Source organism: Anguilla rostrata, chromosome 18 (genome assembly GCF_018555375.3).
Source record: "Anguilla rostrata isolate EN2019 chromosome 18, ASM1855537v3, whole genome shotgun sequence".
Classification (NCBI taxonomy): Eukaryota; Metazoa; Chordata; class Actinopteri; order Anguilliformes; family Anguillidae; genus Anguilla; species Anguilla rostrata.
The window spans coordinates 8,910,123-8,934,266 of NC_057950.1; the positions used below are offsets into that span (position 1 = coordinate 8,910,123).

At 40.6% G+C, this 24,144-nt stretch overlaps 3 protein-coding genes across 5 annotated transcripts; 2 read left to right on the forward strand and 1 right to left on the reverse strand.

Annotated features, from left to right (window-relative positions):
• The first annotated feature begins 713 nt into the window (after positions 1–713).
• On the forward strand, positions 714–5,657 carry LOC135244424 (glycine N-acyltransferase-like protein 3). Of its 3 annotated transcripts, none has more exons than XM_064316677.1 (6): positions 714–1,014; positions 2,649–2,733; positions 3,113–3,220; positions 3,375–3,495; positions 3,622–3,754; positions 4,051–5,657. In XM_064316677.1, the coding sequence occupies exons 2-6, from the start codon at positions 2,659–2,661 to the stop codon at positions 4,448–4,450; spliced, it is 837 nt and encodes a 278-aa protein (XP_064172747.1). In that variant the 5' UTR covers positions 714–1,014; positions 2,649–2,658; the 3' UTR covers positions 4,451–5,657. The 3 variants fall into 3 exon arrangements, with proteins under 3 accessions (XP_064172747.1, XP_064172746.1, XP_064172748.1); XM_064316676.1 differs by lacking the exon at positions 714–1,014 and adding an exon at positions 1,534–2,566; XM_064316678.1 differs by lacking the exon at positions 714–1,014 and adding an exon at positions 1,534–1,944.
• A 1,754-nt stretch (positions 5,658–7,411) lies between these two features.
• cst3 (cystatin C (amyloid angiopathy and cerebral hemorrhage)) lies at positions 7,412–12,394 on the reverse strand. The gene is made up of 3 exons (XM_064316679.1): positions 12,126–12,394; positions 8,148–8,258; positions 7,412–7,765 (listed from the first exon to the last, which is right to left on the reverse strand). The coding sequence occupies exons 1-3, from the start codon at positions 12,345–12,347 to the stop codon at positions 7,685–7,687; spliced, it is 414 nt and encodes a 137-aa protein (XP_064172749.1). The 5' UTR covers positions 12,348–12,394; the 3' UTR covers positions 7,412–7,684.
• A 2,951-nt stretch (positions 12,395–15,345) lies between these two features.
• Positions 15,346–24,081, forward strand: ephx5 (epoxide hydrolase 5). Its single transcript, XM_064316674.1, has 9 exons — positions 15,346–15,500; positions 16,283–16,499; positions 16,924–17,104; positions 18,377–18,589; positions 20,132–20,261; positions 20,773–20,987; positions 21,565–21,673; positions 22,554–22,679; positions 23,433–24,081. The coding sequence occupies exons 1-9, from the start codon at positions 15,367–15,369 to the stop codon at positions 23,632–23,634; spliced, it is 1,527 nt and encodes a 508-aa protein (XP_064172744.1). The 5' UTR covers positions 15,346–15,366; the 3' UTR covers positions 23,635–24,081.
• Positions 24,082–24,144: the final 63 nt, after the last annotated feature.

Here is a 24,144-nt window from a genome sequence, read left to right on the forward strand (position 1 = left end):
TCTGTAGGCTACAGTTGCTACACGAAACCGTAATTAGATTACCACTTTTGCATTGAAAGAGTGTGACAAGAATTCACTGGCAACGAATTCCCCGCTGTCCTCCCAACATAAATTCAAAATACTGAAGTTATCTTGTCTGGTTAGGTAACTGTGAGTCAGACACTAATGCATCACAGGTCGGAATGCTCAACTCCTGCGGTCCTTCAGCAAAAAGCCAAACGGAGTATGCAGCTGGATAACTAAATTTTGTTTTTCCACGGAATGCGGTGGCTGTCTTCGGTACTGACAGATACAAGATTTCACAGCCGCTCTTAGTCTGAACCTCGGGCCTGGGAATTCCCTGTGTATGCCGGTCTTCGTTCCAACCACAATCGCGATCCCATAGTTTAAAGAAGCTGCTAATTTTTCTTAATTCGGTGCTTTTCGTGTTTAGAGGGATTATTTACCTTATTATAAACCATATTACGTCTGAAATAGTTCTGCATGTCACAAGGAATAAAATTCTGCCCAACCCTGTTTCTGAAGATCCACCGTCCTGCCAGTTTTCGCACCAACTCTAATTTGACGAACCTACTAATTAGCTACTCAAAAAGATGTCTACTTGTTGAATGAGGTGTGCTTTGTTAGTGAAAACATACAGGAAGTCTCCAGGAACAGGGTTGGGCAGCCCTGTTCTAGCATATTGCCAGTAAGAGGGTGCTGTCCTCTTGCTGCGCTATAGGCCAGACTAGAGCCCTGTGTTTTTATTCGGACAACTAGAGATAACTGAATCGTCTACATTTTACAGATTATTTGTGTAAAATGTAGATTACTTGGCAAAATCCTCAAGTCATAATATTAACTAGGCCTACGTCTTTTATAACTGGGCGTAACTTTGATCGAGGCCATAGTTCACCATTTGTATTAAACACTGCAGGACACGAATCCACTCTAGTCTGTATAACTACGTTGTCTGTCGATGAAGGCGATTTAACAGCGATATTTTGGCAAAACACCGGAATAACCGTTTCCACTGTAAGTGCGCGTTTATTAATTTGATTCATTTTTTAAAATTGGGTTCAATTATTTATTGTTACACAATCTGAGCACGCGCGGATGTCCATTTTACCTGAACATGTTATCAAAGTGAGATAAGTGCTCTTGATCTGTTAGAATGTTTGTAGAGTCGTAACGATCATACTTTCAACATATTCTGAACACAGAATGATTGTTGAGATCCATTATCATTTATAAAAACACCACAGAAATGAGTAACCATCAGATGTTTTCGCTGTCTTGGCCCATCAACAAAAAAGTGTCGCAAATGACCAAAGTTCACCCTATGCAATGCTAATGTATACTGTAAAAAAAAAAGGTTCTATATGGAACCAAAAAGGGTACAATAGAAATGTTTATATATGGCCCCCAAAAAGGTTCCTAAATGGTTCTATTTTTTTAAAAGAACCCTTAGGGTGCAATGTCATTGAGCCATTTTCGTTCTATATAGAACCTTTATGAAATACATTTTAAGAATCCTATTGAACTCCTTTTAGTTCCAAATAGAAGTTTCTATGGTTTAGATAATTAGCGCATGTCTCTTTAAGAAAGAAGTGGCACTGTGTAAACCTGTCAATCGAATAGTCCGGAAGTCTCTCGGGTTTGTTAGAGAGTGGATCCGCACGGTTTTTCGACCATGTGTCAAGTCGTTAGTTTAAGGAGAAAAGTGTAAAGGAAAGTCAATATTTAGTTTTGAGTCATCTATTTCATTTGTGTACTCTTTGTTTTTGGATTCTGACAATAAAGAAGTTTCGTTTAACTCGTACACGCGTCTCCTATGGATAAAAACGGAACCTACAGTTCGTTTGAATCAGATTTGTAAGGAATAACAAGGAAAATAAAATACAATCTTAAAATGATTTTAACTCTACGATTCTTTTGAGAAACCGGGCCCTGTTCCGTTGCCTTGTTAGTTACGTAGGCCTATAGATAGCTAGCATTTAGATGCGTGTTAGCTATAATATATCACATGTAATGATAGCCAGAGCCGTAGATAGTCTTTTTTCTCTGTGAATATTCTTGAACTTCAGTTACTTACCGGTCAGCTTTATTCAAGTCAAAACTAACATTAACTGCGCTAACAGTTAAGTCATACAATAACAGTTGGTTAATCACACAAATGAAATTTCACATTTTCATTTCATTTAAGTTAGTCAACGTTGCAGAAGATACAATCTGCTCACTCACTCACTCACCATGTCAAAATGTAGATTGTACATGATTGAACCTTTTAAGAACCTTAAAGGTTCTATTATTTTTATGATAGAACCTTTTTTGAAATATGGTTTTAAAATACTATTCAAAGAACATAAAGGTTCTATATAGAACCCCAATGAACCTTTATTTTTTGCAGTGATAATTTCAGCCCAGGTTGAAGTTGTTGCTTACTGTAACACTCTCTTTGAGTCGAATTTGCTCTTCAACAACCAAACAGAAGACCACGCCCTTTAGTAGTTAGATATTAAGCTAGTTAAACTCCATATGCTGAAAGTCAAAGCCTTCCATGAAAACAGAACTGTTACTGTTATATGTAAGCTATTTTTTTTCTCAAAATTTTCCTAATATCGGGTAAGCTTCTTTGCAGGTTGTTTACTGCTTGTCTTGTGTTTCAGACTTAAAAAGATGAAGATTTTAAATAAGGCTGAATTACAGCAAGCGGAAAAGGTTCTACAGTCACACTTACCAAAAAGCTTCAAGGTACCTGTAATGTTTACATTATTCGAGTATTTGAAATGGTAATTAAAATAAAAATGAACAATGAATGTTAAGAATAGCTAAGTGTGGGATAGATTAATGGATTTATTAAAAATAATTGTATTTAGTCATTTTTGAAGATTTGCAGTGTTTTTTTGCATGTATTTAAATATTTGAACTGTGTCATTTCAAATGACACTTACTTATGTCACATATTACCTTAATTGTTTCAGGATACTTTTTGAAATTTGAGTATTGTTAATACATGCAATCAATGGTATGTATATGTTTAAACTCATGAACTGTGGACTGTGGTTATAAGGTGTTTACAAAGTGCACATGATCACAAGATCTGTGTGGTAGAACATATTTTGTCCTTTAGGTGTATGGATATCTGTTTGGTATGAATAGAAACAAACCACATACACTGGAGGTTGTTGTGGACTCCTGGCCTGATTTTAAAACAATTATTTGTCGACCACACCCAAAGGTGAATACATAATACAGTAAGCGTTTTTGTGTTCAATAACTAATTCTGTTCATTTAGTCAATTTCTGAATTTTACTGCATCTTTATTAAACATGAATACATATTTTATGTGTCCATCATCTGAGTAACTGATTCTTTTTTAACTGTATGAACAGGATGAACACACCCTGTTTGACAATAATCAAGTGAGTTTCTTCACCTCTGATGAAAAGATTCTTAAGAAAATGTTGACAGAATACAAGGTCTTAGACTGGAATAAATACTTCAAAATTGGGGGTAAAAATGTTTTTCTTCCTTTTACATTTGTAGCCATGCCACTCCACAATAATAAAAATAATAAAAATAATAATAATAATAATAATAATCTTTTTATTATAATTACTGTTCTCTTGTTTTCCAAAGGGTTTGACATTCGTCATGCCACCATGTTGAAGGATGTCGTCACCACAGAAGGCGTTACATTCAGACAGTTATCTCCAGTTCATCTCCTTGCATTACAAGACTCAAATCTCCTTCCTCAACTGACAGTGAACAGGTACATTAAAGGGGGGGGGGGGGTGTGGGCTTTGTCCATTACCATCCTCATATCTTCAAGTTTATAAAGTACAAGCTGCAGCCCCTTGCAGTTTTCACTGCTGGTTTGTGTTTTTGTTGAGGCACACCCAATTGTGAGTGGAACTCAGTATATTTTCATTGGCACAGAGCATTCACTGTTTATAGGAAGTCACGGTTCAGCTCAAGTTTATTGACTAAATTAAATCCAAATGACTCATCACAAAACAGGCATTTTTATTCTCTCTCAGTCCTCTGTTTTTCTGTCCTTTCCCACAGTGATATGGAGGCCAGGATCTCCTCTCTGAATGAATCCCATGTCAGTTTGGTGAATAAAACCTGGAAATTTGGTGGTGATGAAAAAGGTTTCCAGCTAATTAAATATCTCATAAGCCACTTCCCCACCTGTTGCATCACTGATGAAGAAGGCTGTCCAGTTTCCTGGGTGTTTCTATATGATTACTGTGCCATGGGGCTATTGTACACAGCCCCAGAGCACAGGGGGAGGGGCTATGCCAAGATCCTGATAAGCACCATGGCAACAAGGCTCCATGCCCAAGGTTACCCTGTGTACTGCTTCATTGAGGAGGAGAACCAGCTGTCCTACAGGCTCTTTAAAAAACTGGGTTTCACTGAAGACCCCTCCTACAGGGCCGCCTGGTATGAGTTCAACTACTAAAATAGTGTCTCTTGTTGGGAACATCACAACTGAACTCAGTGCTGATGTGACTTTGTTCAATTACTCAGGAAAACAGTTCACTTCTGATCCAATTATAGGGGTCTTTATTTCTGCAAAAAAGCGTACGCCTGCCAACAATCAAGACCGTACAAAAAAAATGTACTGTTTACAGACATCCTTTGTCAAATATCTGGTGTTTAGATTTTGGGCTTAGAGAGAGAAACAGTGAATTGGATACAATATTATATTGTTTCTAACAATGTGGCCAGTCCTCCCCTACACAAGCAAACGTGGCAATTTGGGGGCAATTTAAAGTCCGCTAATACCCTAATCTCTGAGTCTCAGAGACCCTTCATGGCTACATGCCAAACATATTCCTTTACGTTTGAATGAAATTTGTGACATTTAAGTGAAATCAGTGAGTGAACATCTTAATGCCTATGCAGATAATGGTGTTCAGGCCTGATAGTTTAAATCTTAATTTTTTTTAGAAGCAATTCCAGTTTCAAGCGGAATCCAACCTGGTATGATTTTGTTTTTTTTAATATGGAAAATATTTTGACTGAAGGTGGAGGTTACAACTGACTGGCTTTGACAATTATCTGTCTACAAATATCATCCTGTTGTAGAAGCAGAGATAAACTTCCATGCTTTTTTTAGGTGTTCAAGAGCTGAACTGAATTACATCCTTACATGTTCATGTTTGATCTGGTTAGAAAGAAGTTAATTTAGGAATATTTTGATACTAATTGCATAGTGCTTAGCCCTGCTTCTAACAGCATAGGTTCACACTAAGCAATAAGTAAATGGTCATTTGTACTTATTGATTAGTGTCAATAAGTACCCCCCCCCCCCCCCCCCGCCTCCCTCCTTTCCTTTTTACACCATGACTCAGCATCACCCAATCAGGGCAAATATCCTCAAGCCATGCTGGGTAAGGTATTTAGGATGGCCACAGGAAAAATTTGTTGTGTGGCAGCTGGTTTTGGAGCCTTGGAGAAGATTTTCTTTTTTTGGCGGTGGTTCCTTAGTTGTGTGTTTTTTGCTAGTTTCCTTTAATCCTGTGGCACTTAAACTAGAAGAGGGTGACACTTTGACAAGGTTGTTTTTCTTTTCTGGTATTTCCAATTTTCTGTTTAATATCTTCTGTTTTTTAATTTAGGAGTAGTGATCCTGCATTCAATAAAGAATGTACAATTTCAATTGACTATTCTAATTGACTGCTTCTTATTGAATTCAATTATTCAAACTTAATACCTGATATAGAGTTTGTTTTGACTTTTTGGTTGATTCCACTGGTTTACTGTAGACTGACCTATTTATGAATTTGGCAATTTAATTGATAATTATCATTTTAAACTATAATTATTCAATCTAATCATGTAAAATATATTTTATATGCAGGTTAAGTGAGGGGTTTTAGTACACAATACCACTTGTGTTCAGTATTCAGAGTCCTGCATACAGGGAGGCAGTGTAGTATAATGGGTAAGGAACTGGTCTTGTAACCTTGATTTCTTGGGTGGGACACTGCTGTTGTACCCTTGAGCAAGGCACATAACCTGCCTTGCTTCAGTGTATATCCAGCTGTATAAATGGATGCAATGTGGGAGTCGCTCTGGATAAGAGCGTCTGCTAAATGCCTGTAATGTAATGTAATGCTGAACATTTTAACAAGGGCATTTACTGTTAGAAACTCTGGATTCTGAATATAAACATATTTTAATTAATCCTCACTTGTGCAACAGCTTTATATGCTCTGAGAGAGGCTGTGCAACCGTGTGTCTGTCAGTACCAAGAACAACCACCTCATTTGGCGGTCAATATTTAGTTTCTCGCCATCCAGCTGCATATTCCCTTTGGCTTTTTGCTGAAAGCCTGTAGGAGTTGAGCATTTCGGCCTGTGGTCTATTAGTGCCAGTCTCACACAGTTACTCACACAGTCCTTATCAGATACCAGAGAACTTCAACATGTGGAAATCTAAATCGTGTTGGGAGGATAGAGGGGCATTTGTTGCCAATGAATTCTTGTCACACCCTTTCAACACAAAAATGGGAATCTAATCTATACTGTACTGTTTCATCTAGCAATAGTACAGAGGGTAGCTGTATAATATTAAAGGCCTTGTACCATCACGGTCTTGCATTTGACGTGCTAACTTGGGACAAAATAAAGACTTGAACTTACTCTTTTCTAATTGTTTTCTCAGTTGAGTCCTCATTAAGCCATTTGTCTATCAGCAAGACTGATGCTTGATTTTATGCACCTGTTTTTATGCACCTGTTAGAAATGGGAATGGCTGAAATAGCCAAACCCACTAATAAGAAGGGGTGTCCACATACTTTTGGAAATATAGTTAATCTCTCAATAAACCAAAGCATTTAGGCCTTCTCTAAATACTGCTCTCAGAAGTGCAGTGGCTAACATAATTATCATTAATAGTAACATCTGTTTTCATTTTCATTACATTTAGCATTCATCCTATGAGTGGTGGAAGTAACAAAAAATGTGAAACACAAAATTGATTAAATTGCAATTGCGTTAAACGGTGAATCAAATAATACAATCAAATTGAATACTGCATCAAATAAACTGCAATTAAATAAAATATTGAAATGTTAAGACGCTATCAAATTAAATAATGCATCAGTCATAAAATTGAATTATTATATATCAGTTGTCCCTAGAGAAAAAAAAATCAAGCTTTTTCCTTTTTGCTCCCTCTGCAACTTTGTCAGTACCTGGTATGCCTCCTACTGGTTAAAGTAAGTACAGCAAATGCAATATTTGTATGTAATGGTACTGCTCTTTAAAAAGTGTAGACAGAAATTATTGGAGGTTTGAGAAATGCACTTATGCAAGTCACTTTGGATAAGAATGTCTGTCAAATGCCTAAATGTGAGGTAATGTAAATAGGAGAATAGTATAGTGTCAAGCTTACAAATGAGAGAAAAACATCACTGTGTTCATCATTTATTTAGGTCAGATATTAATGATTTATTGCATAGCTGGCACTGCCAATTCTTTTATTCTCTTATCTCATCTATGAATACCAAATGGCCAAAGGAAAGATAAAACTACAAAATATGTAACGGGTTTAAAAACATTTGCTGAAGAAATACAGTTGATATAACTAGTGGGTTAATTCGGCATCTCTTAGCAGGCAGAAAAAGCTACACTATTAATCGTAGATTATTGGAATTAAAGCAACGTCGCCGTTCTCCGTGACGTTCTTAAGCCGTGCAGGTGTTTTTCTTCAGCACCATTTCATTAAGCCAGGGTCTGCTCCACACTTGGAAAGTACATTCGCTGGGCTGAAAGAAACGAGAGAAATTAAGTTAGAGGAAGCGTACGCTTAGCAAAGTTTGTGTATGCAAATATGTCAGGAGAAACCAATATAATGCACTGTAAAGAATGCTACTTCTACGTTGTTCTGACACTCCAAGGAAATCATTTATTGAAAGGTGAAGATAAGCAGAGACTATCATTTTCCACCCACAGCTTGGAACGGCCACACACATCAGATCTGTATAACTGCATCGTCACTGTAAGGTCCTCCATTAAGGGGAGAGAGAGGTGTACACTGACAGTGCGGAAGCAGAGAGAGGTAAGGACTGAAAGTGCTGAAGGAGAGAGGGAGGGAGGGAGGGGGGGGGACACAGATGCGATGTGGAGGTGGAGAAAGAGAAACATTACTTTTGCGATCGCTGGGTCCTCGTGCACGGCACAGTTCTCCTCCTCCCCCCCCTTTCTGCAGGACGTCCTGGCCATCTCCACCGTGAAAGTGTACAGCATTCCGGCAACCAACTGCGTTCAAAAGCAATGCGTGCACCACGTTACCTTACATCACATGTACAGTGGTTATCCATGGGCATGGAGACCATCATGGGTGTTACATCAGCGAGGGGGCTGCTGACACCTGACGCCCCAACAGCACTCTTACACCAGACCAGACACTGTGTCCTCACATTATTGTTAAAGCATGTATGCAGGTTAATTCAGCACCAGGACTAGAACTAAGAAATAATCATTTTAAATACACGCAATAATATAACTGACTGTACCGATGCCACAGCAATCAGGAGAATTGCATTAGCGAGTGCCTGTGGTGAGGATGAATGTGCAACCATAATGCAGTCTGAAGAGGAGGGTCTAACATCAGGGCTGCCCAACCCTGTTCCTCGAGATCTACCATCCAGTAGGTTTTCATTTCAACCCTAATTTGGCACACCCAACTACTAATTAGCAGATGAATGAGGTGTACTTTGTTTGGGCTGGAGTGAACACTTACAGGACAGCAGATCTCCAGGAACAGGGCTGGGCAGCCCAAGTTGATATAAACAATATCCACTTTGAACTGTGCCAACCGTGCCAAATTAACTTTGGTGTGGGCAGGGTTTCCCCCAGAAAAGTTGTTAGGCCCGGTATCTTTTGACGGGGGCCCGGCGTGGGCCAGCGACAGACTGATGGTAGGATTAAGGTAGGGCCCTATAGTTTCTGTGATAACAGAATCACGGACGGAACGCGAATTTTTGAAGAATTTTAAAAAAGCTATAACAAGATTCATAGGCACCTACAAAAACTTGTATTAAAGCTGATAGGTACTGATTTACAACAAGCTTGGAATGCTGAGACATTTACAAACAGCACAGTTTTAAAATCATTGGAATCGTACACGTCAGAGCTTATCGGTGGCTTGCTAGGTAACGTTAGTTCCAACGATAGTTGGAAGCGTCAAGGGTTGAACGTCACTACGCACATTGAGAGTAAAGGACACGGATCTCAGACCTGCTGTTTTCCTATAGTGTGTTCACGTTTAAACCAACAGATGTCGCTGGGGAGCTTTCCAACCGAGCCACCCCACTGTAACTGTAGTTTACAAACATATTAAAAATACATAAAAAAATTTTTTTTTCTTAATTCCCCGAATCTTAGGCCCGGTGGGCCGCCGAGCTTGCAATACACTGGCGGAAACCCTGTGTGGGAGATGCATAAAAGAATGAACACTTTCATGCCCATGGTAGGTTCGCAAGCAAGCAGTTATGTCCTTGCAACACACTGAGCATGTGGAAAATACCCAAATGCTCATTTCAGTTTGCAGTACTGAGGTGGATTTAAGATGGTACTTTTCACCTCTTTCAAAGTGATAACCGGGATAAAATGGAAAGGAAGTAAATCCAGCGGGCTTGGAGACTGTCTGGGCCACATCAGTACAATGAAAAACTTCATTTTTTGGGGGGGGGGGGGGCCCCAGCCAGCAGCAATGGCCAGTCGCCAGGATACAACACAGTGTCCCTTGTGTTTCCATCTCCATGGTCACAGAACCCTGTTTACAGTCCAAGAGGACGACTAAAGAAAAAAAAAAAAAAACTACATTCCAGAACCACTGCTACCTAGAAAATAAGACTTGGATCACAGTAGGAGGCAAACCAGATGCCATTACAGAACACAACAGTAAAATTTGGGCAGGACGGCAAAGGATGGCACTTGTCATTGAAATGAATGCCTTGTTCAATGCAGGTGGCACAACTGAACTTTCGGGACAGTACAGGGAGGAAAAAGCAGGACGGCACAACGGAAGATAAAATATATGTTGCTATGGTGATGTTGCACAGTTATTGTTTTAATGCAGGCGATTTCCAACATGCACAGGAAAAGGATGATCGTGCTTGGTATTGCTCTGTATTTATGTTCGGAAAAAAGGCAACAAAATTAATTTCTGGTTTTCCATATCCATGTTGTGCTGTGTTGCACCACATTTGGTTTGGAATTCCGTTGAATATAAGGAGGAAACGTTTTAACTTCAACGGCAAGCGTCCTCTGTCCTTCACCTTGCAGCAGGACAATGACTCCAAACATACTGCCAAAGCAACCAAGGAGTCTTTCAGGGCTAAAAAGTAGAATGTTCTTGACTGACCAAGTCAGTCACCTATCCTGAATCAAAAATACAAGCGTTTTACTTACTGAAGATTAGCCTCAAGAGAAAAAGCCCCAAAACAAACAGGATCTGAAGATGACTGTAGTACAGACCTGGCAGAGCATCACCAATGATGATAACCAGCAGGGGTATAGTGCACCAAAACCCTTTGAGGGTGCACAAACTCAAACAAACAAACAGACTGTGGATGGTTTATATCCACAATACAAAAACATTTTTATTCAATCATGTTTCTCCTATTTTTTCCTGAGAGTGAAAGTATTACACTTCCAACAGGAACAACACACACAGCTGAAAATACACTAAATATATCAAAAACATATTGAGGTAAATGGTGTGCTGTATTGTGTCCATTGAGGGTCAATGTGCAACCCTGTCCCACTGAGGTAATATCTTGTGACTGTTTTATTATCTCTGGTGCCAATGGACTCGTGATCAGAACTAGCAACAATGGAATTGCGTGTTATGCATTCAAACGATAGAGCGCTTCTCGTCACATTAATACCGCGAATTAAATCAACCGGCAGTAAACTGCTTCGGAGAAATTCAACTCGTCGCTACACAAAGCAATGCACAAAAAACTTATTGGCAGTCATTTCGCTGTCAACCCCCTCTGATGGTGTCACCTGGTGCGGTCCGCACCCCCCTAGTGACGCCTCTGACTAGCAACATGGGAAAAAAGGGACTAGGGGTTTACTGTACAATGTTCTGTGCCATATTTAGAAGAATACTTTTGACTCATATTCAGAAGTCAAAATGAATTTTACAAATGAGGAATTAAAATAAAAATTTTAAATGGGGCACAGTTTGGGCATGACGCCAATGTAACCAGTGATGATGTCTGCAGGTTGCAGACTTCAGGCAACCATCAAAAGCAAAGGATTTATGACTTAGTATTAAGTATGATTACTTTGTTTAAGATTACTGTAATATGTGCAATTACTTTGGGTGGCCTAAAATAGACGAACTTTGTGTGAAAATGGTTGAATTTCCTACAAGGTTCACCCGATATGGATGCAAATACCCTCAAATTAAAGTTGACAGTATGCACTTTAACCAGGTGGCAGTGTAGTATAATGGGTAAGGAACTAGTCTTGTAACCTAAAGGTCACATGTCTGCTAAATGCCTCTATGTAATGTAATATAAAGATGAATACGGTTACATCTCAAATCCAATGCGAGTACAGAGCCAAAACAATAAAAAATTGTGTCGCTGTCCAAATATTTACGGACTACACTATAATTTTCGGGGGATTTTTAGAGTAGGGGCCTGTAGCCGACCACGAAGCAGGATTACGGAGTTAGCTGAACTGCACAAAGCATCCGGAATAGCTTTTTACTTCAGTCTAAGTTCCTGATTTGGGTTTTAATCAGTGCAGTAATCCTGCCATGTTGCTTTACGAAATAGGCATACCCCCTGCTTCGTGATACAGGCACCATGACTGAGACAAACATTGGCTTATTAAAGCATATATAACACAATAGCCTTAATTTGAACTAGGTATGTATACTCAGACATAACAGGGACAATGTCAACTCACAGACATAACAACATTAGCAAAAGAGACGGGTCCTACACAGTCTATTATCGCTAAAGCACACTAGGCAACTAAACGAAGAGTCTAATGATGATGATGATAATAATAATAATCTCTTTCTCCAGCAATTAAATGTTTAAATCTCCTTGCTCTAGAATTTGAAGTAGGCTAACGCAGTTTGCGTATAGACCGACTAACCTGTTGTTGAGCCTTGATTATTCTTGTCACTTTGCTGACGAACAAAGCATTGCTCTTGAGGTTGACCTGGACGACAGCAAACTGCAAGGCGTCTTTGACTGGCTGTGCATTCAGGTCGGCTTTAGAATTGCCTCCGACCAATTGAGCGCCTCCGACCGACACACTTGCCGCCGCCAAGAACAAGGCGAGAAGCGGAACCGTAATCTTCCAATTCGCTGACATTTTGAAACACCCTTCTGCTCGCCCGTACTAAACACTTATATAAGCACTGGCGTCAGCTCATCCCTATTGAGCTGTTGGGCGGATCTTGGGCGGACGCGTTGGTTGAAACAAAGGCTGTCATTAGCCAAAGAGAATTTGGTTTAAAATTCACGCTTCACAACTGGATTGTAATTGGCTGAGCTTCTCGCAGTTGGCCAATCCCACCCCACCGCAATTTAGTGTTGTTTTCGTCCCGACGGGCTACGGAGCTAATGTAACTCTGAAATGGCACGATGTGCCTGGAAATGTTTCCGTCACCACTATTTCTTACGAAAGTTCATACAGCAACTCCTTTTTAAAATATTTATTGAACCACCAGACGCTAACGTGTTTCGGTGATAAACTCGGTCGTCGTTGTTCAATAAATATTTTTAAAGGGAGTTGCTGTCTGAACCCTCTTTTTCTAAAAAAAAAAATCAGTGGATTAGCACCCCTTTTTGCAAGCCACTTTTAATTCTGTACACGACTATGAATCGTACATTTCTGTGATACCCTTCTGTAAATTTTTATTCAGCGACATGCCACTTTGTTTTATTGGTTATATAACTGCCAGGTTGTCTTCTGAAAAATTAGTGATACAGATCTCACACTGGGTGACTGAATTGGAAGAGTTCGTGTTCTGTATTTTTCATGTACACACACAACAGCACAGTTCATAAAAAATCACACAAATGTGCATGACAACACTGAAGTGTTTATCACTGGATCATTCATTTTGAAATTTAATTTTGTTTAAACTTTTTAGATACATGCCAAAAGCAGGCCATTAGGCCACCTGTGTTTTTTCATTTTTTTATTTTTATTTTTTACTTTAGGTAGAGAAGAATTCAGTTGATATATGCACATGTATTGAGTGACAAACCAAAGTATAAACTTTTTTCAATTTATACATACAATAACACAAAAAATATATGTTTTACTTAAAAAAAAAAAAAAAATCATTGACATAATTTCCTCAAATTAGCTTTCTTTGGTTTTAATTAAAATTGATTACAATGGATTATAATTGAAGTCTGTCATTTTGCAAAGTGGGAGGTAGAAGGGTGTGAGGGAGGTTTAGGAGTAATTGAGTGAAATCTTATCTACTGTAAGTTTAAAAAAAACAAAAAACAAAAAAACACAGTTAGCCTAATGCCTTTAGTCTGTAGTGCAAGTCCAATAGGCACTAAAGTTGCAAGGAATAAGGAAGAAGGAGTTATAGGTTTATGTGCACAGGGACATAGACATTTCCTGGCTGCAGTGATTTGTTAACTACATCTGCTGGTCTAAAAGGATGTGTGTCTGCAAAAAAGCCATTGCCATATGTTATTAACAAGAAGAAAACACTTCAGCGGGCTAAGCACCACCGACTCTGGACCAAGAAAGATTGAGAAAAGGCAGATCCTTTTAGACCAGCAGATCATGTGTTGCCATTTCACTGTAGTCAGGGAAACTAGTTTCTCTCTAGTTACATGGAGTTCTCCCTGTAGTTGTGATGCAGTTTTACAGTTGTTTCTTTTGCTAGACACCACAACATATTTGTCTTCTGCCTCTGATGTTATCCTTCTTCTTTCTGGTCTTCTCCTGTTAACATTACTGTCCATCAAGTGGACCCTTCCGAGTGTGTACTGAGCACTGCACCTAGGAATCATAAACTTCTTTGCAATTTCTCACTGGGAATGGCTTTGCCACAATATGTTTACTTGGCTCCGCACATTTAAGCTCAACTCCTTCTTCTTTGCCATATTTCTTGCAACTTTCGTGGCAGCTCGTCTGGTCTTCAACCTCCCCAGACACTCCCACGTCACTCCCCTGCTTACTACCCTCCACTGGCTGCCTGTTATAGCTCGCATCAAATTTAAAACATTGGTCCTAGCATACCAGGCAATCAAGGGATCAGCCCCAGCATACCTCCACAAGATCTTCAAACCCTACATGCCAGCCAGACCCCTTCGTTCCGCTACCTCAGGACGCCTGGCACCTCCCCCTCTTCGCACCTGCCCTTCCCGAACACGTCTCCTGTCTGTTCTGGCCGCACGATGGTGGAATGACCTCCCTGTGGAGGTCAGAACAGCTGAGACACTGACCCACTTCAAGCGACGACTGAAGACTCACCTCTTCAGGCTGCACCTCCCCCCATCCCTCCCTACCTCCCTGTAATCTCGTAATTGACTTGTAAGCTTAGGGTCGTAACTAGGTAGCTGTTTCGTAGGTGACTTAGTTAATGCAATTGTCTTAACTACTGCTTGCATTTTTGCATAGACTGCGTTGTTGCTGTTCTCGTTTGTGTTAGTGTTAATCAGTTTAACCTTCAGGGTCCAAGTTGAACTATGCGGTTTTTCCCTGCACTTGGAACGGTACTTCTCTCTAGGGTTTTCGACATACTTGTTCCTGGTTATGGTTATACACTTTGTTGTACGTCGCTCTGGATAAGAGTGTCTGCCAAATGCCTGTAATGTAATGTAATGTATTTTACCTACACTATAGGCCAATGGTATTAGGCTACCTCTGGTCAAAAAAAAAAAAAGGTAGGTAGGATTTCAGTCAATATACTGTAACCAAAATGATTGGATAAACTTCCAATCATTTGTTTCATTTTAATTAAATTGTATTATTTTTAGGAAAGTCATGTCTAACATTATTTTTAAGTAAAACTCATCTTTTTGTGTTATTATAGGTAGAAATAGAAAAAACCACCAATGTTTGTACTTTGGTTTGTTTTTCAATAAATACACATAAATTAACTGATTTATTCCCTACCTAAAGGTCTTTAAAAAATAAAAAAACCATAGATGGCTCAATACTTTTGGCCTGTACTGTACTTCACAACATAAGCATGATCTTTCATTTAAATGGGCCACAGTCTTCATCAGCAATAGCCTTAATTCAAGTCTTGACTCATTCCAGATTTCTCAAGCAGGCTAGGTGTCTGTAGGAACAGTTGTTGCAATGCAACAGGAAAGTACAGAAATAAAAGTCGGAGTATGTCCGAGTTCACCACATGTCGGCAGTGCCGAATCACATTTTACCTCCTGGTGCATGGAAGGCGGTGGTAGTTCATTGGTACTTCTCAAGCAGAGATCGCGGATACAACTTTAGTCACGTATCGGCTATGCAGACATTGGAAGCTTTGCAGTGAGTAAAATTAAATCGTTTCCAAACGTAAATATGTAGTTTGAACGATGTAATGAACAGCGCAGATGCAAATAAACACATTACATAGAGCTGGACTTTGTCCTTATAGGTAGCTGGCGAACCGACAGAATGCGATTTTAATGGTTGAGGTGGCAAGGGTCGAATTACGCACGCATTAAAAAAATAAGTTAAGAAGGTATGCCTTAAAAACACTATCTGAAGTAAACCCCAGTAGTTTACTTTAACTTTCACTTGTACCCGTCGAACATTTTGCTGAAACCAAACTTTAACTTAAAAATGAAATCAAATGTGTTGCGCATTGTGTCGCATTTTTTACTCACAATTATTAGCTTGTCCTGGCCAAGTTAAGGTGGCGACGGTTCAATGCGATATAAGCTTCCCAACAAGTTTAGGAGCCATTGTGACGGTAGGTAGCATGGAAGTATTGACAGTGTCAATTCAGTTCAGTTAGTCGGCAGTCCAGTTAGACACACCAGAATCCAACTGGCAACTCGTTAGAACACAGGCTTAATTTCAATTAGCATCAGCTTTGTGTGAAATTTTGATTTAAATAATACGCAAATGAGAAACAAGAAATACTGAGGAAAAATATGAGAATAGTGAGAAATGTTACAATCACATTTTTAATTAATTTTAAAATGACCTGAATAACTGGGGTACTGAAGTGTTAATTGTGGCCTACAAGTAGCTTCACTATCGTGCCACCAACTGACAGTGAAACCATGTGTGTGTATGTGCTCGTGCGTGCCTGTATTTCACAGGCACGCCCTCTCCAGCATGGACCCTCCTCAGCTTCGGGTCCTGGTGGTGTCGGGTGGGGTGGCTGTAGGTGGCCTGCTGATGTTTTACCTGCTTCGTGGGAGGAAGGCCAGAACCATCCCTCTGGGTGACGGCTGGTGGGGGCCGGGGGAGAAGCCACAATCTGAGGATGAAAATATTTATCCCTTTTTGGTCAAAACGTCAGATGAGGAAATTCAGGTAAAGATGGTTTGGCTGCTTAATGGTTTTTTTTCTCAGTGCTACCTGCATGGAGCAGTTTTCAAGAGAAGGAAGTGGAAAAATGGACACCATTCACGAGAACACTATAAACTATTGCTCTATTACATGAATATACGAGGGCAATGATATGAAGAAACATTTTGGGAGAAGCTTTCTTTAGTGTGCTCAATGTGCCAAAAAGGAGTTTTGAAGAGCAGGATAAAGGGATAGATGCCAGTCCTTCCATTTCCTATTTCACAACACCTTATTGTTGCATAGTTTTTTGCAATCATGCATTGTTGCTTTATTAGTCAATTGTAGGAATGTGTGCAATAACAGTGGAGTTGTTATTGCAGGACTTTTTTATAGATTGAACAAATCGGTCAGCCCTTGCGAAACACACTGTTTGTTTTCTTGCTCTTAGGACCTTTACAGACGCATCGACCAGACCAGGTTCACTGACCCTCTGGAAGATGGGTGCTTTCACTATGGTTTCAACTCCGCCTACCTCAAGAGAGTGGTCTCCTATTGGAGGGACCAGTTTGACTGGAGAGAGCAGGTCAAAGTCCTCAACAAATATCCACATTTCAAAACTAAAATTGAAGGTGAGCACTTTCAGTGTAATTCTGGAAATAATGTCATGGTCTGCGACACTGAAGGTTCTATTTTGGTGACATCACAAGTGCATACGGGCCTGGGTGCAAGTGGAATTGCTTGTTTTGTCTCAAGAAAACAGAATTTATTTTGCCTGTGCCAGGATCGGTAGTTTCAAATGACCTGCAGTAAGCCCATTTGTGTCAACATTGGTTGGGCAGCACAATTTGGGGTGTGTCAGTAGAATTGTTCAGCCCTGTGTAAGTTTGGTGTTGAAAAATGTTTGAATTTAAAATAAAATAAAACAATTAAAATAAAAGTAAATAAAATAATTAAAATGACTATGACTCACATGTATGGCAAGCATAGCACTGTTAGGGTGTATAAACACCTATTAGTCTATGAGACTGAAGCCCTTATAGGCTAACACTTAGCAATGGGAATGTTAAATTTACCTTGAATGCAAAGGTACTGGATGGTGTGTACAGGCTTGGCCAGCTGATCAGTCTGCACAGAAACAACATCAAGTCCATGAAATGCCCTCTTCCAGTGATATCCCATGCCATTGATCTTGCTGTGGTGAACAGTTGGTTTGAGTACCGTGAAGACAGGAACATCCAGCAGGAGTCCCTGCCCCATGCACAGTGGATCTGCTTTAGTTCAAGATGAATTTGGCCCCTGTGCATGCTGGGAAGCCTCAGACAGTGAAGAAAGGAAACCAAAGGAAGATTATTAAAAATGTGTGGATGGACATGCTGATGGACCATATGCCAAACTTTGACAATGTCTTAGGCCCCTGTGCATTCTGGGCAGCCTCAGACAGTGAGGAAAAGGAGCAGACTAAGCACTTAATCTCCTGATGAAGCAGGCCAAAGAGAGATTGCCCATTATAAAGGTGTGGATGGACATGATGATGGACCACATGCCAAACCAAAAGAATGCCAATGGAAAACAAGTCATCAGTTGATTCAAGAAATTCATTGTCTCAAGAAATTTGTTGTCTGAAAAAAGGGAGGACATGTACTTCGCAAAATAAGTAAAGTTAATGCTCCAAGATATTAATCTTTTTTTTTTTAAACAATACGAGTTCATCAAATCTTATATTTTACATTTTAGCATGTTTTTTGCATGAGTAAAACATAATATATTTGATATATAGATATATGAACAGTCTTTTTAGCTGTTATTAAAAACAGTCACTGCAATAAATCCCTGTGGGATCTAAAGCAGCCCGTGTCTGCTTTTCATTTTTTGTTCTCCTGTTGTGTTTTGCGAATCCCCAGGACTGGATGTGCACTTCGTCCATGTGCGACCCCCCCACCTTCCCAGAGGGCAGGCCGCCCGCCCCTTGATGCTGGTCCACGGTTGGCCGGGGTCCTTCTTTGAGTTCTACAAAATCCTTCCCCTGCTGACTGAAGACCCAGATGGCCTGGTTTTTGATGTGATCTGTCCCTCCATCCCAGGTTATGGCTTTTCAGAAGCTCCACACAAACAGGGTAAGAGTCATGCGGCAGGGTGAGAGTCATGCGGCAGGATCAGAGTCATGCGGTAGGGTCAGAGTCATGCGGCAGGGTCATGCAGCAGAGTCAGAGTCCTGCGGCAGGGTCATGCAGCAGAGTCAGAGTCATGCGGCAGGGATAGAAGGACTCTCCGGTGGTACTGAAATTCAGGGCTGACGCAGTGTTGAATGCTGTCTTGTCTGTGGGTAAACAGTCAGCCAAGATGGCCTGTTCTTGTGATTATGTGTATGCATTCTTTTGTTTTTTGTCCTTTATTTTCTGTTATTTTTTCCTCGTCAGCGACAACACAAACTGATGTGATTGTTTTCTGACGATAATGGTGCTTTTCATTTCTGTTGTTTAAGTCTGCATGTCTCAGCCAAATTCACTGCGGCCAAATTCCAAAATTCTTGCTCTCCTGTTCTAATCTAATCTATATTCAGAGATTAAATTTGGTGTCGTGTAGGAAAAAACGTCAAACTTGATTAAAAATGACGTTTGTTTTTGCAGGAATGACAGAGATACGGGAAACGCGGTGTGGATTCAGCGGGGATAATCTGAATCCCGTTATCAGGACTGAATGGCTTTAAATACCCTGTCTCCAAACTTTACTTTCTAAGGCGGGAAGCATTCAAAACAACGTGATTTGATTTAACGAAGCCTGGCCTCCCTAAATCAATCAGTCTGTCTATCAGTAGTGTCCGATGTTCCAGTTTCAAGAGGCCTAGCCTGGAAACAGTCTGTTGTCCTACTGTAATTGAGTCTCCTTGTTTTGAATGGTTGTTGATCACCCACTCCCAGTTGCTCTTCTATAATTGAGAACTATGCCTCTCAGTGGCGGCTAGTCCTCACTTATACTTATAGCCTTCATTGTTCTTGTAAGTTGGCTGAAACTACCCAGGCAGCAGGTATGGTTGATTTGCCAGTGTTTGAGATTCTTACAATGGTATAAGAGGTAAAAAGCAAATATTAAGCAAGGGCAATAAATCTAATTCATACTCACAAATTAAGTGAACACAGGCCTGGTTTGTTATGTTATACTTTGTGTAGTTGGACGTGAAACAGATTTAAAATGCAATCCAGTGCCTTACAGTTTCATATGCAAATAAGAGAAATTTAAAAAGACCCAGAAAAAAGCACCTCTTAGTCTTAAGCATGTGTTGGACTCGCCAGGGACCGGATTATTGCCAGCAGCATTCTGCTGAAACTATATGTATTTGGATCACCAGAATGCTGTCAATAGTAACCTGTTCCTGTGCTAATGTTGGGCATGTAATTTCATTATTTCCTGTGTTTCATCAATGTTTTCTGCAGTCTTTTCTGAGATGGTTCATCTAAAATGAAACATTGGTTTACCAAAGCATATGAAGCATAGCGAAAGAGAACAGGACAGCCAAGAAGACACTGTAATGACAGAAAACTAGAAAAAAATAATTTGATACTATTTAGTATTTATCGCTGTTCCTCAATCTCTTGTTTGGAGCAGTCATTTATTAACCCGCAATCTTTGTTTGTTCTCCTGGGGTTTCTCTCTTTAAGGATTTAACTCTTTGGCTTGTGCGCGCATCTTTCACAAACTGATGGAACGGCTGGGCTATTCCGAGTTCTACCTGCAGGGCGGCGACTGGGGCGCTCTCATAACTACCAATATGGCCCAGATGAAACCAGAGTGGGTCTCTAACACTTTTCCCACAGATAATACATTTCCTCACCCTCTAATGAACCAAAGTACAATACAGGAAAAGGAAGGGCTGTGTACTTGTGGTTTTAATTAATGAAAACCACAAGTACACAGCCTTTCCTTGCCCAGTATTGTAATTAATTAATTAATATTCAGATGTGATTTTGTGTGTGAAATTAGATGTATCTGAATTATTAAATTCCTGTTCTCAAATCATATCAAGACCATCGACTTTACAGAACTAGAAACAGTTTTTTAAAAATGTGCTGCTGTTAAAATAAGTTAAGGGTACGTGTTTCAATTCAACATACTTGTTCCACAACTTCATCTGTGATAGCTCAGTTTATATTGTGGTGGGGGGAAAAAATCAATGCATGTTTGTAACTGAGGGTCCCTCTCACACTGAACCAGTGCTATAGCCTTCCTAACACTGACCTGGTGCAGATCTATAGTTCTCCTCACGAATACAAATAAGGCTCATCTCTGCTGCCCCCTGCAGGTGCGTGAGGGGCCTGCACCTGAACATGTTTGCGGTGACCCAGGGAGGGCTTGGCATGCTGCTGTCTCTGATCATTGGACCCTACCTGCCCTTCCTGGTGGGGTTTACCCGGGAGGACGTCAGGCGGCTCTTCCCCTACATGGAGAAGAACGTGTACGAGATTCTGAGGGAGTCTGGCTACATGCACATCCAGGGTACCAAGCCAGACACTGCAGGTGAGGGTAGCAGGGCCCGTGGGGGGTGGGGGGGAACTTTGGCCCGGGTCTGAGGGTTGGCCCAGGATGCGGGGTGTAACTGTTTTTTATTTGCTACAATATATATTGCGGGGGGGGAGCCCTCCAAATATATTTTGTCCCAGGCCTGACGATGCATGGCTGTGGGTGCTGAATATGGGTGCTGAACCAAAAAATGGACATGCCAACATAGTCACTTCATAGGGTGTTGAACCACCAGCACCTTCACTTCTGGGATACTGTTGCATTTCTATTTTTGTACATCACCTGCAGGCTTCCACGAGCGCCATATGCACTCAAAGGGCAGGTTGTCTGATCAGTGGTGATGTGTTGGAAAGAATCCCAAAGCGTGGCTTTCAGGGCAAACAGTTCTTGTGTTGATTTTGTAGTTTTGTCATCCCAAATGATCCAGGATAAACATGAATGTGGATAGCAGCTTGTACTGTGTGTAGGGTACATACATATGTGTTGACACTGGTGTGTGAAAATTACCACTTAACCAGTGAGCTGTGCTTCGGTGTCCCAGCTGCTCTGACTTTGACTCTACTGCCCTCCACAGGCTGTGGACTGAATGACTCCCCTGTGGGCCTGGCGGCCTACCTCCTGGAGAAGTTCTCCACCTGGACTGACTTCCAGAACAGGAGCCTGGAGGATGGGGGACTGGAGAGGTAAAAGACAGGGGTCTTAAACTCAAGTGCTTAATTTAAGTCCTTGATTTGCTAACGGGTCTGCACACTGTGGCAGTTTCCGTGGCAATGTCCAAGGCCAGAATTGGCTCCTGATTGAAAGGAAAGCAAAAACCAGCGGAATGTGGCCCTCCAGGACTGGATATTGAGACCCCTGGTATAAGGTGTGATGGGTGATATGGGTGTTTGATTTTTAAGTGTGCTTTGTGTTTACTCAGTTTCACTTTGTCTAATGTTACATTTTAGTTTAAAGATCTGAAACCATTCAGTGTGGCAAATATGCAATAATAGGGGAAATCAGGAAGGAAGAAAATACTTTTTCACGGCACTGTAGCCCAGGGTTTGTTCAACATTGTCTGTTTGAACCATTTGGAATATGACTTAGGGTCTCAGAAACCACTTCACAATGAGTCATTCATGAGACTGATTTGGTGAACTTCAGCTTCATATGGCAAGTGTGTCTGTCATAGTGGGACACACTTTAGTATTCATTTCTGCTTAATGATATGCAGGAAAAGACTTTTGCACTCAGTCACAATTAAATGCTGCCGGTGTGTGAAGCAATAGGTCATCAATGAATGAAGGACCGATCTGAAAAACTCACTGTCTACACACGTCTTCAAAATATAGAATATTAATGTTATGTTGCTTTCATAGCTAAAACAATGAATGCAAGGTGCAAAAGTAAAGGATTTAAAATCAGCAGCAAACATTCATGTGCCTTCCTGTCTGCTTGAGGAATTAAACATTAAATATTTCTTTATTTCAAAGGCATCTGTGCCTCGAAGGTGTTCTGCAGTATGTGGACAGCTACACTGCTTCACACTGTTTATTGATGTAAAAAAAAAAACTTGTGTTTTAGAAAGTATTCTCTGGATGATCTCCTGACGAATGTCATGCTGTACTGGACCACCGGATCTATCGTCTCTTCGATGCGCTTCTACAAAGAGAACCTGAGAGAAAACCCGAACAGTAGAGTGGACGGAAGGTACTGTCTGACCAGCACACTTGGCTTCAAGAAGAGGTCTTTAGCATGGGCTAGTTCGCTGGGGCAGATGCAATGGTCAGGGGCACCACCAGGGATTTTGGGCCCCATGAAAAGATCTCGCAGTGGTCCCCACCACCCCAGAAAATCCTGTGTTGTAATATTTTCTTTAGGCACCTGTCAGTCTGGGCCCTTAGAATCGTCCCGCCATTATGATGCCCCTGGCCTTGGTACAGCGGTGGGCAATGAGGGCCGTATCTTTTCTGGTTTTCACACCAACTTCTGACCTTAATTAGTTAAATAACCATAACATTTACACCAGGGCTGCCCAACCCTATTCCTGGAGATCTTCCGCCCTGTGGGTTTTCATTTGAACTTTCATTTGATGAATGATTGTTGAAGACTGTTCTTGTATTTCTATATGAAATGTTGACTGATCTAATCTTTGAGTGAACCAGTGAATAAGGTATTGGCCACTTTACTCAAACAGTTCATATATTTACCAACAGTGGTTAAAGTCTTTAAATTCAAAGAGTCAACTATGAAGATTTCCCCTCTCCCCATTAAAAGGACCATAAATGGGCTGTAATTTAGCAATTAGTCTAATTTGGGCCACAGGTTGAAAAAACTGCTGGATTAAACAAAAGGATTTAATTCAGTATAGAACAGTGTTTTCCTGTCTAAACTACGGTCGAGTTGCCCAGCACTGCGATACTGCCGTGGGCCACACCCAGCTGTGTTTTTGTACCTCCTCAGGATGGCCGTGTATGTTCCAGTGGGACTGGCGGCATTTCCCTGCGACCTGCTCCACTGCCCCCGGCCCTGGGCCCGTCGGAAGTACAAAAACATCCGGTCCTATTCCTACATGCCCCGAGGGGGTCACTTTGCTGCCTTTGAGGAGCCTCAGCTACTCGCCGACGACTTCAAGCAGTTTGTCAAGAAAGTGGAGAACATTTAGCCTCATTAGCATGTTCTCCCACTGGAGTGAAGAATGCAATTTCACTGGCATTCAATGATTTAATGATGGATTTGCACTTATAACAATAGTATAGCAATGTATCACAATGTTAATCATTGGTTTGATCACCTGCTCTGCACTTACTGGTTGTGAACATGTTTACTGTGCTTCCTGGTTGGTTATGAATGTGCCAACTGTGCCTCCTGATTGGTTAGAAACTTGCTTATTGTGTCTCCTGATTGGTTATAAACATGACTAATGTGCCTCCTGATTGGTTATAAACATGCCTACTGTGCCTCTGTTAGTTTTGAACAGGTCTACTGTGCCTCTCAGTTGGTTATGAACAGGCCTACAGTGCCTCCTGATTAAAATGTTTTTCTGTTTTTCCAAATGAATTACTTTGTATTAGGGTCTGCTGAGTGCCAGTAAAGCATTTCGTTATAAACACTTTGCAAATTAAGCCTGAAATTGTTGCATATCCCTCATGTTTTGGAGATCTGCTTTAGAGTC

Excerpts from the sequence above, each read along its gene's own strand:
- cst3 (XM_064316679.1), bottom strand. The coding sequence starts at position 12,347 with ATGTCAGCGAATTGGAAGATTACGGTTCCGCTTCTCGCCTTGTTCTTG. Across the intron at positions 8,259-12,125 it reads TAATCAAGGCTCAACAACAG|TTGGTTGCCGGAATGCTGTA; the intron begins GTTAGTCGGTCT and ends TTTTGAACGCAG. Across the intron at positions 7,766-8,147 it reads AGGACCCAGCGATCGCAAAA|CCCAGCGAATGTACTTTCCA; the intron begins GTAATGTTTCTC and ends CGTTTCTTTCAG.
- LOC135244424 (XM_064316677.1), top strand. The coding sequence starts at position 2,659 with ATGAAGATTTTAAATAAGGCTGAATTACAGCAAGCGGAAAAGGTTCTA. Across the intron at positions 2,734-3,112 it reads ACTTACCAAAAAGCTTCAAG|GTGTATGGATATCTGTTTGG; the intron begins GTACCTGTAATG and ends TTTGTCCTTTAG. Across the intron at positions 3,496-3,621 it reads TAAATACTTCAAAATTGGGG|GGTTTGACATTCGTCATGCC; the intron begins GTAAAAATGTTT and ends TGTTTTCCAAAG.
- ephx5 (XM_064316674.1), top strand. The coding sequence starts at position 15,367 with ATGTCGGCAGTGCCGAATCACATTTTACCTCCTGGTGCATGGAAGGCG. Across the intron at positions 20,262-20,772 it reads ATGGCCCAGATGAAACCAGA|GTGCGTGAGGGGCCTGCACC; the intron begins GTGGGTCTCTAA and ends TGCCCCCTGCAG. Across the intron at positions 22,680-23,432 it reads AACAGTAGAGTGGACGGAAG|GATGGCCGTGTATGTTCCAG; the intron begins GTACTGTCTGAC and ends GTACCTCCTCAG.